The 18373-nt window shown below is 42.9% G+C and overlaps 1 protein-coding gene across 3 annotated transcripts in view; it reads left to right on the forward strand.

Annotated features, from left to right (window-relative positions):
- The window catches only part of SEPHS1 (selenophosphate synthetase 1), a 30156-nt gene extending 22299 nt beyond the window's left edge, over positions 1-7857 (forward strand). For all 3 annotated transcript variants that reach the window (XM_024738945.1, XM_024738785.1, XM_024738869.1), the window contains 2 exons: positions 4150-4362; positions 5976-7857. In XM_024738945.1, coding sequence (XP_024594713.1) covers positions 4150-4362; positions 5976-6190 — 428 coding nt within the window. In that variant the 3' untranslated portion in view covers positions 6191-7857. The remainder of the gene's footprint in view (positions 1-4149; positions 4363-5975) is intronic.
- Positions 7858-18373: the final 10516 nt, after the last annotated feature.

The raw sequence follows: 18373 nt of genomic DNA on the forward strand, positions 1-18373 counted from the left end.
AAAAAACAACCCAATCCAAAAATGGGCAGAAGACCTAAATAGACATTTCTCCAAAGAAGATATACAGACTGCCAGCGAACCAAATTTTTTTTAAGGTCGTTCAACATATTTCTAAGTTAGCGGCAAAATCACATGAAGAATTATTTCAAATCACCTTGAGCCTGGTAGTTTCAGGGCACATCCTCAGAACAAAAATCCACAAAAATATTTCATTGTCATCAGTGGGTTTGTGTTTGTGAGAATGTTGGCATAGTAAGATAAAACAAATAAGTTAATTATAAGCAAATAATTCTTATTAATCTTATTAATTATAATTATCAATAATAAAATATATTAATAATTCTTATTAATTATAAGTTAATTATAAGCAAATAATTCTTAAAGATTTTAAGGATAAGAGAGAAGTAGTAAGATCAAAGAAGCTAAGTGAAATCTGTAATCTTTAATTTGGAATTATCAGTGTGAACTCAGGATTTTTTTTTTTATATAAAAATGTTCATTTCCGTGCCTACTGAAAAGGCCTAGAAGTAGTGATAACCTGCAGGCCTGAAGTCCTAGTGCCCAGATTCTGTTTGGAAAGTTAATGTTCTCCACTAAAAAGTGCCAGGACTCCCTGGGGAAATGGCAGATTCCAGTTTGGGGACAGGAGGTACAGAAGCTAAGCCTGGACTTCCTGTGCCTGAAAGTGGTGGCACTGTCAGCGACTAGTGGGGTCGTGTCACTTCCTGACAGCTTGAAGGGGCTCCCACCCATCACAGTGGAGAGGGGGGTGCAGTTTGAGTATCAAAGACAAGAGTGACCATATCAAGTATCTAAACAAACGATAATTAAAACTTTTCTGGTCACCTTTGGAAGTTGCTAGGGCACCAACTTGTTCTGAAATTAAAGGAATCAACCCCTTATTTTACCTGTTTTATATGGAGTGTATTTCAGGGAAACCATATTTTCTAAAAAATTCTTTATAGAGGTCACATCTAATAAACACAGGAAAAATGATGGAATTACAAAGTTGCCATTTTTGCTGATTCCTTGATTTAATGAACCTCAACAGCAAACATCAGTGGCTGCTAAAACCTTTTGGTGAAAGGTTCTCGTTGAGATATTCCCCACCCCCATGAAGTATTCTTGCCAGCAAAAAATGAACCTGAGTCTCTTGGAGCCTTGGTCCTGAACACCAGTACAGGAAGTCAGGAAGATGGTAGAACATGTCAGCATCGGGGGAGATCACCACATCTATAATGCAGGAGATGCTACAGAAAAAAATGGCTCAGTTTCCACAAGTAAATGACGTGGGGGGAAAAGGAGGGGAAACTGTTAAAAATTAAGAAGTTTAAGAGAGAACAATCAAATGTAGTATCAGTTTTGTTGGTGTGATAATGATACTGTGGCTGTTAAAAGTTTTTTTATCTTTTAGAGGCACACACGGAAATATTGTATTTATAGGCGAAGTGATATGATTGGGGTTGGCTTTAAAGTTGCCCACGCCCCGGACCCTCCACATCCCCCAACAAGTGGGCAGGAGTAGATGAGGCCCCAGAAGAAAGGTGGTGATGGTTGAAGCTGGGCATTGTTGGGTACGTGGGAGTTCGTCGTGGGCTGCTACTCTCTCTACTTTGTGTTTCGTTGAAATTTCCGTAGTAAAAATTAGCAACAGTAATTCCCCATACAGGGAAGAAGTGGTAATCAGTACCTCAAAAATTGAATCCCTCTTATTGACTGTAGGATTCAGTGGGTCCTCTTATCTACTATGGTCCTCAAAGCTTGGGAAGAGCTGAAGTGCAGGTCTTGGCTTTGTTAAATGTCATCGGCTGCCCCACTGCACCAGGTGCAGGTGTGTTAATAGGATGGACTGTCCTAGTTGCTTATCTAGCAGCATGGACTAGAAGGGTCGATTCTCCTCTCTGCATGTGTCGTTGAGATTGCACCCAAGTAAAAGAGATCTTGGTCTAAAGAGAGGAAATGGACCCCAAAAAGGCATTCACCCCAGAGTACTTCTGTAAACACAGGGCATATTTCATTCCAAAATTAGCCTTTCCGTGACTTTCCCCCCTAAAATGAAATACAGGAGTAATGCAATCCCAACTAAAATTCTAGCAAGTTATTTTGTGAGTATCAGCAAACTCATTCTGAAGTTTATATGGAGAAGCAGCGGACCCAGAACAGCCAACACCGTGTTGAAGAAGAGCAGGTTGGAGGACTGACACTTCCCAACTTCAAGACTTCATATAAAGCTGCAGACATCAAGACAGTATGGCATTAGTGAAAAAAGAGACAGATAGATCAATGGGACAGGATAGCGAGCCCAGAAGTAGGCCCGCATGAGTATAGTTGAACTGCTCTATGACAAAGGAGCAAAGGTAATTTAATGGAGAAAGGATAATCTTTTCAACAGATGGTGCTGGAAAAACTACACATCCACAAGCAAAAAACGAATCTAGACACAGGTCTTAAACCCTTCATAAAAATTAACTCAAAATGGATTGTAGACCTAAATGTAAAATGCAAGACTGTTAAACTCCTAGAAGATAACTTAGAAGAAAATTTAGGTGACCTTGAATTTGGTGATGACTACTGAGATAACACCAGAAGCAGTATCCATAAAAGAAAAAACTGACAAGTTGGACTTCATTAATATAAAAAAACTTCTCGGTGAAAGAGAGAGAGGATGAAAAGACAAGCCACAGACTAGGAGAAAATCTAAATCTTCACAAAACACGTCTGATGAAGGACTGATAATCCAGAATATACAACGAACTCTCAAGACCCAACAATAAGAAAATCCAATCAAAAAACGGGCCAAAGATCTGAACAGACACCTCACCAGAGAAGGTACACAGATGGCAAATAATCATAGGAAAAGATGCTCCACATCATACGTCACTAGGGAATTACAAATTAAAACAAGGTACTACCCCACGTCTACTAGAATGGCTAAAATCCAGAACACCAAATGCTGGTGAGTATGTGGAACAATAACAGCTCATTGATTGCTGGCGGGGATGCAGAATGGTTCAGCCACTTTGGAAGAGAGGTTGGCAGTTTCTTACAAAACTAAATCTACTAATAAGATCCAGCAGTTGTGCTCCTTGGTGTTTACCCAAATGAATTGAACACTTCTGTCCACCCAAAAACCTGCACGTGGATGTCTGTTGCAGTTTTATTTATAATTGCCAAAACTTGGAAGCAACCAACAAGTCCTCCAGTAGGTGGTGAACAGATAAATAAACTGGTCCACCCAGACGGTGGTGGTGTTCAGTGCTAAAAAGAAGTGAGCTATCAAGCCATGAGAAGATACGGAGAAACCTAAAGTAGTACACGTTACTAAAGTGAAAGAAATCAATCCGAAAAGACCAAATGTAGTGATTCCAACTCTCTGACGTTCTGGAAAAGGCAAAACTATGGAGACAGTAAAAAGATCCATGGTTTCCAGGGGTTGGAGGAATGGGTGAAAAGGTGGAACACGGAATTTCTAGGGAAGTGAAAGTACTCTGTATGATACTCTAATGATGGATACACGTGATCATACATTTGCCGACACCCATAGACTCTACAACATCAAGTGAACCCCAGTGTAAACTGAACTGGAGTTAGTAATGACGCATCAATACCGATTCATCACAGCACCACACTGATGCTGGGTGTCAATGCAGGAGAAATGGGGTTGGGGGGCACCGTACGGCAACTTCCTGCACTTCTGCTCAGTTTTCTCTAACCCTAAGACTACTCCAAAAGATAAAGTGTTTTATTGTTTTTAATTAAAAAATAAAAGAGATTAACCTTTTAGACCTCAGGAAAGTACCTTGAATTTAGGTCAGACAGTCTTAAAAGATCTTGTTCTTTGATTTTAGGAGAGTTTAGACAGGTTTACCTTTTGTTGAGATAGCATTTCCTCTCTACAGATATTTTAGTTTACTGGGAATTTACTGTTGGTTGAAGCTGCTGTTCTGAGCGGTTCAAACTGAACTAGGAAACCCAACTTTCAGAATTTCACTCCAGGTTTTGTTGATTTCACTTCCATCGTATGGTGTTGCCAACCAATTAGGAGTTTTGAGATCAAAGCATATGTAAGATTTTGAGTTGAGGAAGGGTGTTTTCTTGGGGTCTCCATTCACGACACCAGATGATAAAGGCTCCTCTGTCCTCTGGCAGCGGCGGGACTCATGCACACGTTCAATGCCCACGCGGCCACCGACATCACGGGCTTCGGGATCCTGGGCCATGCACAGAACCTGGCCAAGCAGCAGAGGAATGAGGTGTCCTTTGTGATTCACAACCTCCCAGTCCTGGCCAAGATGGCAGCCGTGAGCAAGGCCTGCGGGAACATGTTTGGCCTCATGCACGGGACCTGCCCAGAGACATCAGGTACCAGGGCCGCAGGCCGGGTTGAGGGTTAAGCAGGGAGGCCAGTGGGATGTCCCCGAGGAGGAGGAAGCCAGGTCCAGGAGCTGGACACCCCCCAACCCCACATGAGGTTTTGGCTGCAAGGGTTCTCAGCCCCCTGCAGCGTCTCCTGCCGTCCTGCCTGTGATGAGCAGTGTCATTTTCAGTCCAGTGTTTGTGTGTTTGGTGATGGGATGGGAGGGAGGGAGGGCGGTTATGGGGAAATAGGTCATCATTCAGTTTTCATTGACAACTCGGCATATTAAATAACCCATGTATCCATAGGTTACATTGAAGAGGCTGTATTTTTTCCTTGCAAAAATAAGTCTAAAATTGCTGTTGTGAGATGAAATAGTATACTATGTCTCCAAAGTACCTTTTTTTTTTTTTTTTTTTGGACCAAAGTACCATTTTTTTTTGTCCCGTTTTTTTCTTTTTACCTGGATCTCTGTTTCATCTTTTCAGTCCCCCCCCACCCCAACCCTCTTTTCTGCCCCTAGTTTCTTTTACTTCTTATTTTATTTGTTCTATAACTCAGTAGTTTCCCTACCCTGGTAAAACAGTTGAATCACCTGGGCATTAAGAAAAATACCCATGCCTAGACTGGACCACGAGGAAACCTAATTAAGTCAGTCTGGGGTGGGCCTGGTCGTGAGAAATTATGACCCCCAGAGGCCAAGACCACAAAGGCCCACCCACGTACCAGCCCTTTAGGGGGGCCTGGGGTCTCTGGTGGGCCTCTCATGGCAGTAGAGAGGATCCTGCCACTTCCTGGCCTCGAAATAGATACAAAATCCATTTCCGAGAAATAAGCTCCAGGAGGGCAACTGAACTGCTAGTAGAACAGCTCCTGCCACCTGGAGGGCATGGAATCAGTTGGAAGAAACCAACGAATATTCCCAACTAATGCAGCCTGTCTCTATTCAAATATGAGAAGTTTCTCCTTTTTTTGTAAAAGTGTAGTATATACTTTTTCCTGATTTGTGTTTCTTCTACTTCACAAATGTATGAAATATTCTGGCCTGGCTCCTCAAGTACCAATGAAGATTTCTTTTCATATATCTTATATTTTTTTCCATTTTGAAGATAATGACAGAACCAGTGACAGAACCCAGATACTTTGGGGCACGCACACTTTCTTCCTGACCTTAATTTTTAAACTTAAAAAGTATATATATACCAAAAGCCTTTTTTTTTTTTTGTAAGATGAGGACTCCATGTAGAGAATCAAATAGAAAAGGAGAAGTTCTCTTTCGTTTTTAAATAATCCTTTCAGCGCAGCCTGGAAAAGATAGCCTCCACGTATATTACTGAGCCTCAAACACCTCACTGCTACCTCCACAGCGTCAGACGATTCTCAGGTGGGGCGTTTTCATGATTTAAATTCTGTTGTGTGTGTTTTGAAATACAGTAGGAGCTGACCAAGGAGCTGCTTAATGACTCCGCAGTGTGGAAGAGGTGAAGGCAGTGCAGCCGGCTTCTTCGTAGAATGTAGCTCAGTGCGGACATTTTCTAGAGAGATGGTGGCAGGGAGACTGCAGACACAGCATCACAGTTAACGGTCATCCTTTTTTCTTTTTTTTTCCCTTTGCCAGGAGGCCTTCTCATCTGTTTACCGCGTGAGCAAGCAGCTCGGTTCTGCGCAGAGATAAAGTCGCCCAAATACGGTGAAGGCCACCAAGCATGGATTATTGGGATCGTGGAGAAGGGTAACCGCACGGCCAGGATCATCGACAAACCCCGGATCATCGAGGTCGCGCCACAGGTGGCCACCCAGAATGTGAACCCCACACCTGGCGCCACCTCTTAATCTAGGCCGAGGCAGCTGTGTGGTTTTGTTTTTAAATAGCTCTATTTCCTTTATCATCATTTCAATTAAAGACTATAAACAACAATGAAAAAAATCTCATTGTGTCTACACATCTGGTGACCTTAGGTCGATTTGTGAGTGGATGCAATTAATCAAATAAAATCCATTGCCTTTTTTTCCCGTTACATTAACTGAAGATGCACCTAATCTTGAGGCAGCTTCTGAGTTGAGAATTATATTGTTATCCAATACTGTTGATTCATTTTGAATCTTTAGACACTTATCTCTTGCCGAGTAGGCTCTTTTTAAAGGTGCTTTCACGTAGCACAGACATTACCCATTGTAGTGTCAAATAGCAGTTTGTGTCTTTTCATTTTGTGTATATTTATCATTATCAGTCTGACCCTTTTTGAAGTGTCTGGAATGGTATTCTGGAAAGACAGAATTGGTGAGTGAGTGACAAAATGGTATCCCCGTAGCGAGAGGGTTGCATGAGTCCTTTGAGTCTTCTAATTCCATAGCATCTCTTTGACCCAAGAGTGCATTCAGTTAAACCAGGCAAGTGCTTAACTCTGCATGGGAAGCACTTTGAAGACAAAAAAGAAATGTTACTTCTTTTTTTTGTAGCCTTCCTAATACTTACAGTAATATTAACTGTTTTCTTTATCAATAGCAAAAAAGGACACTTTCTGCAATGTAATTAGATGTTCGATAGCGCAGCAAGGAATTGCCCTCCGAAAGGGGGTTCATGTATAATACTCATTTACAAGTCAACATATAATTAGCTACACAAATAATTTTTAAATATAATCAAAAATAAAGACTGTTCTGTGGATAGTAGTGTTTAATACATTTTATATTTTGTATGGTGATTTCAGGCCTTTTGATTTCTTAAAATCAGCAGCTATTTAGCCTGATCCTTCGCATTATTTTGTCCTTTGCGCCAGTACTTTTCCGTGCACGCTTCCTGTGATCTGTGTGGAAACGCGTATCGCCAGCTGTGCAGCTCGGACGTCCAACTTGTTATTCAAATAAATATTTAATTTTTGTTATTGCTCTTGTATAATCAGATGCCCCTTTTAGTATTATTTTAGAAGCATCGGGAGGGTTTTGGCTAAAATACAGTTTATTGGGGGAAAACTAGATTTTAGTTTTATAAAACTTTTAAGTCTTTCACGGGACCTATATTTTCTTGAGGTAAATTTTGTAGTTCTAGAACAAATAGGCAATCTAAAAAGGTGTTTATCGGTGTTAACTTAAAAACAGAGGCTTCTGTATACTTTCCCCTACGGAATGAGTAGGAGGGGGCTCCTGTCCTCAAGCACAAGTGCACTGATGCCTCACGCGTCTGCGCTGGAAGCTTCTGAGCACTTCCTGCCTGCAGGCGCCGAAGCCGAGAGAACAGCCAGACATCTTGCCAAAGGAAACCACCACCTGGGAGGCGAAGCCCTGGAAGAGGCTCCACCCTGGACGCGTCCTTCTTCAGGGGCCAAAGCGCAGCCTCTTCGCACGTGTTACTGGAACTCAAGCCATAAGTTCGGTGCGCGGGACCGAGGGGCTGCCGCAGAACTGAAATTAATTGGACGTTTTATAGGAATTGAAACCCATGTTGGTCCTCAAAAGCTACAAGCAGGTGGTCTGCAAAATAAAATGTGTTGGAAACCTGAGTAAGAGAAACGTACTGTTGAGCTTGCTTGCTTGCTTTCTTTCTTTAAATACAGGCGTGACGGCTAAATCTGAACCACTTGCAATGTTGAGCATGTCTTGAATGCTGATGGTTTCCTTGGTGGCAGGTCGGCTGAGAGGAAGTGAGCCAGTTGAATGATGCACTTGAGGAAATCATCTTCGTGAAGATTCATGTTTATAAAGAAAATGCTGGGTACTTAGAAGTCCGTGTAATCGAGTTGGAAGAACGGGGCTTTAAAGGGGTGTTTCTTAGCGAGTCCACGTCACACCTGCATCAGAATCACCTGGGGATGCTTGTCCCAGTCAAACTGTTGGGCCCACCGCAGGCTAACAACATCAGAATTCGGTGGGGTGGGGGTGGGGGGGGACTAGGGAAGCCTGCTTAAGTGAGCGCCCTGCGTGGCTAGGCACACTCGTTGCAGAGGCACCGAGGGAGGGAGAGACCTTGCTTTTACCACAAGGTTTTCCGGGAATTTTCAAGTCTTGACCATTCTGTGTATTGACATCTGGGTCCAACAAAACAAAGAAACCGCCCCCCGCCAAGTTATCTTGCACGTTTTTTGAAGAATCGAGTGATTGTCACTGAGTATTTGAGTTCTTGGCAAAATCTGTGGAGACTATTTTAAAACTCGGTGAACAGTTAATAAATAGGCAATTATTTGACTTTCTGGTAGCACTTTAAAACTTCACACTGAGGCATGTTCATCTCGGTATAGAGATTTATTGCCTTTCAACCCTCTGACGTTTTGGCATCCAAAGATACAGTTTGTTAGAATGCACGGCATTGGTGAGGACAGCCTACAGAGCCTGGACCCTGGGGAGCTCTAATTCTTTCAGGAGACGAGTCATTTGCCAGTGAGTATCAAAGCTGGGTCTGTTAATTGCACAGGCTGTGTTGAAGGATTTATTGTGATTCAGTCCAGGAAAAGAAACAAATACTGTGTTAAGCAATATGTACTTTGGGGCTCAGTATTTTTAAATAACTTAGTATATTGTAGTTTCCAAATTCTACATGCCTTACGATGTAGTTTCCAAACTCTGCATGCTTTAGTATATTGTAGTTTCCAAATTCTGCATGCCTTCCAAATTCTGCATGCCTTCGTATATTGTAGTTTCCAAATTCTGCATGCCTTATGTAGTTTCCAAATTCTGCATGCCTTTTAAATAACTTAGTATATTGTAGTTTCCAAATTCTGCATGCCTTTTAAATAACTTAGTCTATTGTAGTTTCCAAATTCTGCATGCCTTATAAATGCGAGTGTTTCAAAATCATTCTGATTGTAGGTGTATAAGCCGGCAGTTTCCGGCCTGAATTTAGCATTGCCCTTGAAAGAGTTAATCTGAATTCTAAATTTTACAGTGTTGTTCTGTAAAGAAAGAACAGAATAGCTATACTAGACTATTCTTAAATTTTAGAAGGAATAAAGCAAGCATAGATATTGATGCTTCAGATACTTAACTGTCGCGTGCGCACGTGTGTGTGTGTAAGTGTGTATATATCTCCCTGAGCTGCTCATTTCCACACCAACTCACCCTTTTCCTCTATTAGGGAAAGGCTGTGTAGACAATATAATTTACTTTGAACGGTAATTTGTACCTTTTCTCATTAAAGATCCACAGTGAACCATGGAATTATTAAACATGCCAGGGTCCACCAGGAAAACCCACAAAGCCCTAGTCTTAAAAGTGGAGCCTCAGAATGTCATTTTGCCTCTGGTTTAGTCTCCGTGTCTTGAAAGACTCGGAGTTGGTGGATTGTCTGGCCTTCATCCAGTGAAACCATCAGTAAGATGGGGAGTTCACAGGTGTCTAGACACGTTCAAGAATTGCTGGGGGGACTTCCCTGGCGGTCCAGTGTCTAAGACTCCACGCTTCCACTGCAGGGGACACGGGCTTGATCCCTGGTCAGGGAACTAAGATCCCTCAAGCCATGCAGCACGGCCAAAAAAAAAAAAGGGAAAAAAATTAAAAATAATAAGTTATAAAAGTAAGTGGCCATGGCCATCTTATGCCAGGGAAATCGGTCTAGTAAGTCTACCTACGTTAAGAAGTTTTGGGGTGGTGCTTCAAGTCCAGGGAACATTTATTTCTTTTCCCCAGCTTTCTATTTTGAAAAAAATTAAACATGGAAAAGTTGAAGAAATAGAACGGACACTCCTAGAAATGTGAAGGTGTTGACATTTTACCACACTCGTTTTCTCTCCACGTATAACACAAGCAGGCACACATTCATACATATATACGTACACAGTCTGGCTTGGTGGTGACCAAGCCACTCACATAGGTAGACTGCAGACACGGTGACACTAAGTGGCGGGTGAAGGACGTCACACTGTCCTAGCAGGTACACACTGTCCTCGGCTGGGCAGACTGCCTTGCCTCTGGCCATAGTGTTTTCATGGCAGTTTTTATATTTTAAGGGAAGAACGAAAGAGAATTTCCAGAGTCTGAAATAATGGAGGCGAACAAAACTAAGAGAAATGCCAAACGGGTCATGAAGATTTTTAAAAATTGGCATATGTTAGATACATTGTTGTGCAACATGTCTCTTTTCACTAAATATACCCTGGACCTCATTTCTTATCATGTTTAACGCCAGAACTATCCCCGATCACTTCAGCCCTCACGTAGTATCCACTTGTATGGCTGTAGGATACTCAGGCATTGAAACAGAAATACTGAAGATGTTTCTAAATGTCTCCAGTTCACTCACCTTCAGTTTTGTTGAACGCTAATCCTTGAAATGCTGAAAACCTAAATGTTCACTCCTGTTCGAGGCGACAAGTGTTGGCTCAGACACAGTACTTAAGTTCCGTTCCAGGAGCACATTCGTAAGTCCAATTTGTTCATAAGTCCGACAAAGTTAGCCTCGGTCCCCGACTAACACAATCGGCTATGCAGTACTGTACTGTCATAGGTTTAGAATAGTCTCATACAAATAATACGTAAAAAACAAACAGGCTTCCCAGCTGGCGCAGTGGCTGAGAGTCCGCCTGCTGATGCCGGGGACACGGGTCCGTGCCCTGCTCTGGGAAGATCCCACATGCCGCGGAGCGGCTGGGCCCGTGGGCCATGGCTGCTGAGCCTGTGCGTCCGGAGACTGTGCTCCGCAACGGGAGAGGCCACAACAGTGAGAGGCCCGCGTACCGCAAAATAAATAAATAATAAAAATAAATAAAATATTTTTAATCTGACAGTACAGTACCTTGAAAAGCCCAGTAGTCCAGCACAACAGCTGGCATGCAGGGGCTGGCATCGAGTGAACGGGCAAGAAGAGTCACTGACGGGAGGAGGGAGAGGAGGTGGGCGATGGTAGAGCTGAAGGATCGTCAGCAACAGGAGACGGAGGGCAAGCTGAAACTTCACGCACGCCTGACGTGGATGGCACAGGTTCTGGTTCCTTGCTGAATTCAAGTCTACCTACCCTCTTGAAAAACGATCCAGTGATGTCTGGGTAGTAGCTCTTTTTTTCTCATCAGAGATGACACGGTAGCACTGGATTGCATTCTGAATGGCTGCTGCAACCTGCGTCTACCAGTCTACGTTCAGGTCCCGTGCCTCAGAAACTCACAGTGCCTCCTCAAATACAGAAAACCCCCTTGCCGTCTCCTGCGTCGTGAATCTCTTCAGTTTTTCAGTTTACTTCTTCCTCTCGTCTCTCTTCGTCCTTTCTCTGGAGGCAGATTCCATCAGATCTTCATTAGTAAGCTCGCGTTGCACAGCAAGGAGTTCAATGAGGTTGTCCTCTCGCAGATCTAGCTTGAAATAAAGATACTGTACTACTGTACTGTAAAGTACACAAAAGCACAACGCCAGAGACAACACGCACGCGCGTGACAGTGTACGCCAGACACATGAACTAACTCACGTGATTGGACATGAAAACGCACGTTCTCATCTGGGAACGTTCGACACTTGAAGGTTCGTACGTAGGGCACTCACTGAAAATCAATTAACAAGCATTGCTTACGTGGCCCTGCCAAGTAGGGCCGGCTGGGAGGAAGATTTCTTCATCACTCACTGCTGAGCCCTGGGCACCTGGCAAGCCTGGGCCTACAGGTACCCTGTGGCATAGTCTGCTTTTCTGACGTGCAAGGATAAACCAGCAGGTTATAAGCGGTATTTTAGAGAAACAGCCAATCCCCAAATACTTGAATTGTAAAACAGCAGAGAAATTCTGGACTTGACACATCTTCTAAGGATCTTTCCCTCCCCTGGTTTATAGTGTTTCCCTCTGACCCACCAGCTCCCAGGGTCTCTGGTACCAACTTCTCTCCCTGTCCCCTGTCCCCTCTGGCTGCATGTACTCCCCGTGGAGAAATGCCTTGTATAGATCCTGAAGCCCTTGCCAGGTACTTACTGTCTTCCTCTTTAACTAGACTGTGAACCCTCTGCTAACGTGAATGCTTACCCGCATCCCTCTCTATTTCCCCCTGTACTTTGTAGACAGCCCTGCACAAATTCAGTACCCAAGAAGTGTGTGAAGTTGTGTTGGTTGATTTATCTTCATTTCATGTTGGACAATTTACCCTAGTCCTCTTGACATTTTTCAATCCTAACAATTCCATAAAGTGATAATTTTATCCTTTCATTTTCTGCTGAATTTGTACATATATAGCCTTTAGTTTCTAGTTCCTCCTGAAAGATTAAAAACCTCTCTGCACCACACATTTTCTCAACTCTTCAGACTTGTTTTAATTATGGCTGACACCAGAAATGGGCTTGGAGAAAATAAACTTGCATCTCTTTGTCTGGAAATGATTTATAGGAGGTTTGTATTGTAACTTCAACACACAGCTTAATTATATTTGCGCCCTTAGAAATATCTTTATGCTGTTTTACTTAAATTATTTTCATAAGAGAAGACCATGATCTTTATGGGACAGATGCAGAAATTATAAGTCAGAGCTAAAGGAATGGAAATGAGTGCTGCGTGTGTGTGTGTGCGTGTGTGATTTTTTTTTTCTTGTTTCCTTCCTCCCTACCCTACCTTCACCACAAAAACGCCAGAAATCAGTGGTTCTCAATGGGATGGGAGTGAGGGTAGTGATATGTCAAAGTCACCTGGAGAGATTCTTCCTTGGGTTTAGGGCTCACCCAGGATAAGCTCACGGCTACATCCTTAATCACATCTGTGTGGACAAAAAAATGTCACCTTCCATATCAGGAAACAGAGGATGTTGTGGCCATCTTCCAGCAGTCACTGCAGCCGCCCCAGACTGTGCGCCCTGAGGGGACTCAGGGTGGAGAAAACACGGGATACCAGCCCTAGACAGTTAGGTGCACATCAGAGGAATGATTTCAAGGAGCCCAGACTCTTGCATTGTCCCATACAAAAGAAAAGTACTAAATTCATTACCTTGGGCCAGCTCCTTTTTCTGTAACTAACGGTCGTCTTTTGACGTTCCAACTACCTGGGTTTGGTTTTGGTTTGGTTTTGGTTTTCTTTTGGCAAAAACTTCTCTAGATCCTGGCCCCTCCTCCTTTACAGTCGCTCAGACCTCTCTGAGAGGCTATCTCTCTCCTGGGCTTATGGCCAGCAAGTCTGCCGAATAAAACATAATTCTCCTATGTATTTCCGTTTCAGTCGACATCTGCAAAGACCCTTTTTCCAAACAAGGTCACAATGACCCTTTCCAGGGGTTAGGTCATGGACAGATCTTCTGGAGGGGCCTCCGCTGTGAGGGAAGATCAGAAATTCTGTTCTGAGACGTCTGTTCGAAACGCTAGTGACGACGTGAAGTAGGCAGTTGGATACACAGGGTTGGGAATTTATTGGAGAGTCCAGGCCAGAGATATAAATTTAGGGATCACCAGTTTACAGAAGGAACTTAACATCATGAGGCCGGGGATTACCGAGGGAACTAGAGTTTATAGAAGACAGATGTCAAAGTGTTAAGCAACCATTGACCGAAACCACCCGCCTGGGCCAGGCACGATGATAACCGCTGGCCTGAGCTGTCTCACATTACGAGGTCCCGACAAAGAACATGGCGCTGCCGCTGAAAACTAACCGGGAGAATTCGGGAGGGGCCACAAGGAGGGAGGAGACCCCAGCCCACAGTATATCTTGTAAAACTAACCCAGAAGCATTCGGGAGGCGCCACAAGGAGGGAGGAGACCCCAGCCCACAGTATGTCTTGTAAAACTAACCCAGAAGCATTCGGGAGGCGCCACAAGGAGGGAGGAGGCCCCAGCCCACAGTATGCCTTGTAAAACTAACCCAGAAGCATTCGGGAGGGGCCACAAGGAGGGAGGAGGCCCCAGCCTATAGTATGTCTTGTAAAACTAACCCAGAAGCATTCGGGAGGGGCCACAAGGAGGGAGGAGGCCCCAGCCCATAGTATATCTTGTAAAACTAACCCAGAAGAATTCGGGTGGGGAAAAAGGAGGAGGGGGGAGACAATATGTCCCGCTAACCTCCCACAAACCCTCGCGCTATAATCCATCTTGGCTAAGAGCTGCGCGAGCCACCAGAAGGGCCCTGAGGCAGACTACGGGTTAAGCAAGATGATGGGCCAGAGACAACTGGGAAACTAACCCCATCACCATAAAACCTGAGACTGCGAGCCACGTGGCAGAGCAGTTCTCCTGGGTTCCCTCACCCTCCTGCTTTCCGCCCGGGCGCCCCTTCCCAATCAAGTCTCTTGCTTTGTCAGCACGTGTGTCTCTTCGGGCAGTTCATTTCCAAGCATTAAACAAGAGCCCACTCTCGGGCCCTGAAAGGGGTCCCCCTTCCTGCAACAAAAGGACTGAATTGGGAGCCCAGGGAATGAGGAAGAACCAGCAGAGGAGGCTGAGAAAGAGCAGGAAGTGGCCCCTTCAGTGTTTCACTGGGCCCGAAGCTGCTCAAGCGTCCAGTAAGTTTCGAAATGAGAATTGACCATTGGATGCTCAACGAGCTCGTGATTACTGGTGAACCTGACAAGAGCAGTTTCAGTGAAATGATGAGGCTAAAAGATTGACTGGCTTCCAAAGAAAATGAGATGAGAAAAATTGAAGACAGTGAATTTATAAAATTTTCTCAAGCTTTGCTGCAAAAAGATAGAGAAGTGTGAGTGACAGCTGGAAGGAGAGGTGAGGCCAACGGGAGCTTTTATAAAATAAGGGGGAAAAGAGGATGTTGTATGCTGATGGGGGAAGGACCCAACAAGATGGAGAAGGAGAGGAGGAGAAACATCAAGACAAGGGATGCACAAGGGGAGGGCTGGCTTTTGCTGGGAGCACTGAACGGTCCTTCAACAGCAGAGCTGCAGGTAGATGGCAAGTGTGCTGGCTTCTGGTGTGTTTTTCTTGGCTTGTGGATTCCCCGACCAGGGATTGAACCCCGGCCGCAGCAGTGAAAGGCCGGAATCCTAAGCCACCAGGGAACTCCTTAAGTGCACTTTAAAGCTCACTTACTCAGCCCTAAAAAAGAACTAAATAATGCCATTTGCAGCAGCACGGATGGAGAATTAGAGATCATACTAAGTGAAGTAAGACAGAGAAAGACAAATATCATATGCTATCACTCACATGGGGAATCTAATTTTAAAAAATGATACAAATGAACTTATTTTCAAAACAGAAACAGACTTACAGATATCGAAAACAAGCTTCTGGTTACCAAGGGGGAGGGATAAATCAGGAACTTGGGATTAACATATATACACTACTGTATATAAGATAGATAACCAACAAGGGCCTACTGTATAGCACAAGGAACTCTACTCATTATTCTGTGATAACCTATATGAGAAAAGAATCTGAAAAAGAATGAATATATGTATATGTATAACTGAATCACTTTGCTGTACACCTGAAACTAACGTAACGTTGCAAATCAAGTATACGCCAATAAAATAAAATAAAAAAAAACAACTCGCTACCAAATAACGTGGCCTATAGTCATATCTATGTTTCTCAAAAGGAAATGGCATTTTTCAATCTGGAATTGATTACATTTTCTCATTCAGTGTGCGCAACACTTGAACAATGTAATCCAAGGTTTTCCTAGGTCCTCATTTTTTTTTTATAAATTTATTCATTTTATTTATTTATTTTTGGCCGTGTTGGGTCTTTGTTGCTGTGCGCAGGCTTTCTCTATTTGTGGCGAGTGGGGGCTACTCTCCCTTGCGTGGGCTTCTCATTGCCGTGGCTTTTCTTGTTGCGGAGCACGGGCTCTAGGCGTGCGGGCTTCAGTAGTTGTAGCGCGTGGGCTTAGTTGCTCCGCGGCATGTGGGATCTTCCTAGGCCAGGGCTCGAAACCGTGTCCCCTGCACTGGCAGGCGGATTCTTAACCACTGCGCCACCAGCGAATTCCCCTAATTTTTCTCAGCTGCTCAAATATATGGCTATTGTCTAAAAAATCATTTCCTTAAACATCTTACACATTGGGAAAAACTATTCCTTAGATGATTTTGAAAACTGTTATGTTTCAACATTTGTCTTCAAGATTACTTTCAATATTTGGGTAAACCAAGTACATTGCTTGAAGGGGGGAAAATAAATATTTTATTTAATAAGAAATGAATAAATATCAAACGCTGAAGAAGAAATCGTCACTCCTGTGATAATATTCACATTCCATTAATGTATTGTTTCAATGGTTGTAAACTGTTTTTATTTTCATAACACAATTACTAAAGATGCTTACGTACGGAATTTCCAAATGATCCAAATTACCTTTTTTTTTTTTTTTTTTTTCCGGCCTTGCTGCACAGCTTGTGGGATCTCAGTTCCCCGACCAGGGACTGAATGTGGGCCACAACAGAGAAAGCACAGAGTCCTAACCACTAGATCACCAGGGAACCCCCCAAATTGCTATTTTAAAAAACTAGTAACGTTAAAGATAAAACAAAGCAAAACAAAAAACTAGTAACATTTGCCTCTTTACCTAAAGGACAATTTATTGTTTTAATTCCCAATGGAATCTTAGATGGAAAATTTAAACCCAGCATTGCCTCTAATTTTAAAAAGGCAGATAACAACTGGAAGTTCTCAGGGATTTCCTCATCTCTTCTAACAGTCATAAACTTACACACAACCATTGTGTAAATGGCTGGTGGTAGAGAGGGCAGGGATTTTCACACACTTGTAAAATGAGGATATTTTAGGGTAATATTAAAAATACAGGTGTAGATAACTTCATTTCATTCCGATTTCTCATTGGTCAGGAAAGCCAAGGCTTCTCTCAAGGCCTGTAAGGATAAATGTCTTAATCTTTAAATAATTCGGGCAGAAGATCTAAATAGACATTTCCCCAAAGAAGACATACAGATGGCCAACATGCACATGAAAAGATGCTCGTCATCACTAATTATGAGAGAAATGCAAATCAAAACTACAATCACCTCACACCACTCAGAACAGCCATCGTCAAAAAGTCTACAAATAATAAATGCTGGAGAGGTTGTGGAGAAAAGGGAACCCTCCTGCACTGTTGGTGGGAATGTAAATTGGTGCCGCCTCTATGGAAAACAGTATGGAGGCTCCTTAGCAAACTAAAAATAGAGTTGCCATATGATCCAGCAATCCCACCCCTGGGCATATATCCAGAGAAAACCATAATTCGAAAAGATACTTGTACCCCAATGTTCATAGCAGCACTATTTACAATAGCCAAGACATGAAAGCAACCTAAATGTCCATCAACAGATAAATGGATAAAGAAGCTGTGGTATATATATACAATGGAATATTACTCAGCCATAAAAAAGAAGGAAATAATGCCATTTGCAGCAACATGGATGGACCTAGAGATTATCATACTAAGTCAGATGGAGAAAAACAAATATATGATATCACATGTGGAATCTAAAATATGATACAAATGAACTTATCTACAAAACAGAAAGAGTCACAGACACAGAAAACAACCTTATGGTTGCTAAAGGGGGAGAGGGGATAAATTATGAGTATGGGATTAACAGACAGACACTACTATATATAAAATAGACAACAAGGACCTACTGTATAGCAGAAGGAACTATACTCAAAATCTTGTAATAACTTATAATGGAAAAGAATCTGAAAAAGACTATATATACATATATATGCATGTATGACTGAATCACTTTGCTGCACACCTGAAACTAACACAATATTGTAAATCAACTACAGTTCAATTAAAAAAAAAAAATTCAGGTAGAGGTAGACTGAATTGACATATTTACTTTTTTTGCTTCCTCCCAGCAGTCTCCATTTTTCACCACGCGAGGGCAGTAAGGAGATACCTATTTGACCATTCCCGTTCCATCAGGGGTTTTTCTCAGAAAGTTTCGGAAAGATGCAGATTCTCTTTCGTGTACCCATCAAAGGCCAGATACTTCGTTTCAAACTATGATAAACACAAGTATATCTCCTGGAAACCCTTAGAGATCCAGTCGACAAGTTCAGGGTCAGGTTCCAGCCACGGGATGAGAAGTTTGAGGGGAATGAGGTTAAGAGCTAATAAGGGAAGGCCTAGGGCCCTCCTGTTAAGTAAAAGAATCTGGGAGTGTGGATAAGGAGGAATCA

The sequence above is a fragment of the Neophocaena asiaeorientalis genome, unplaced genomic scaffold (assembly GCF_003031525.2).
Source record: "Neophocaena asiaeorientalis asiaeorientalis breed wild unplaced genomic scaffold, Neophocaena_asiaeorientalis_V1.1 scaffold889, whole genome shotgun sequence".
Taxonomy (NCBI): domain Eukaryota; kingdom Metazoa; phylum Chordata; class Mammalia; order Artiodactyla; family Phocoenidae; genus Neophocaena; species Neophocaena asiaeorientalis.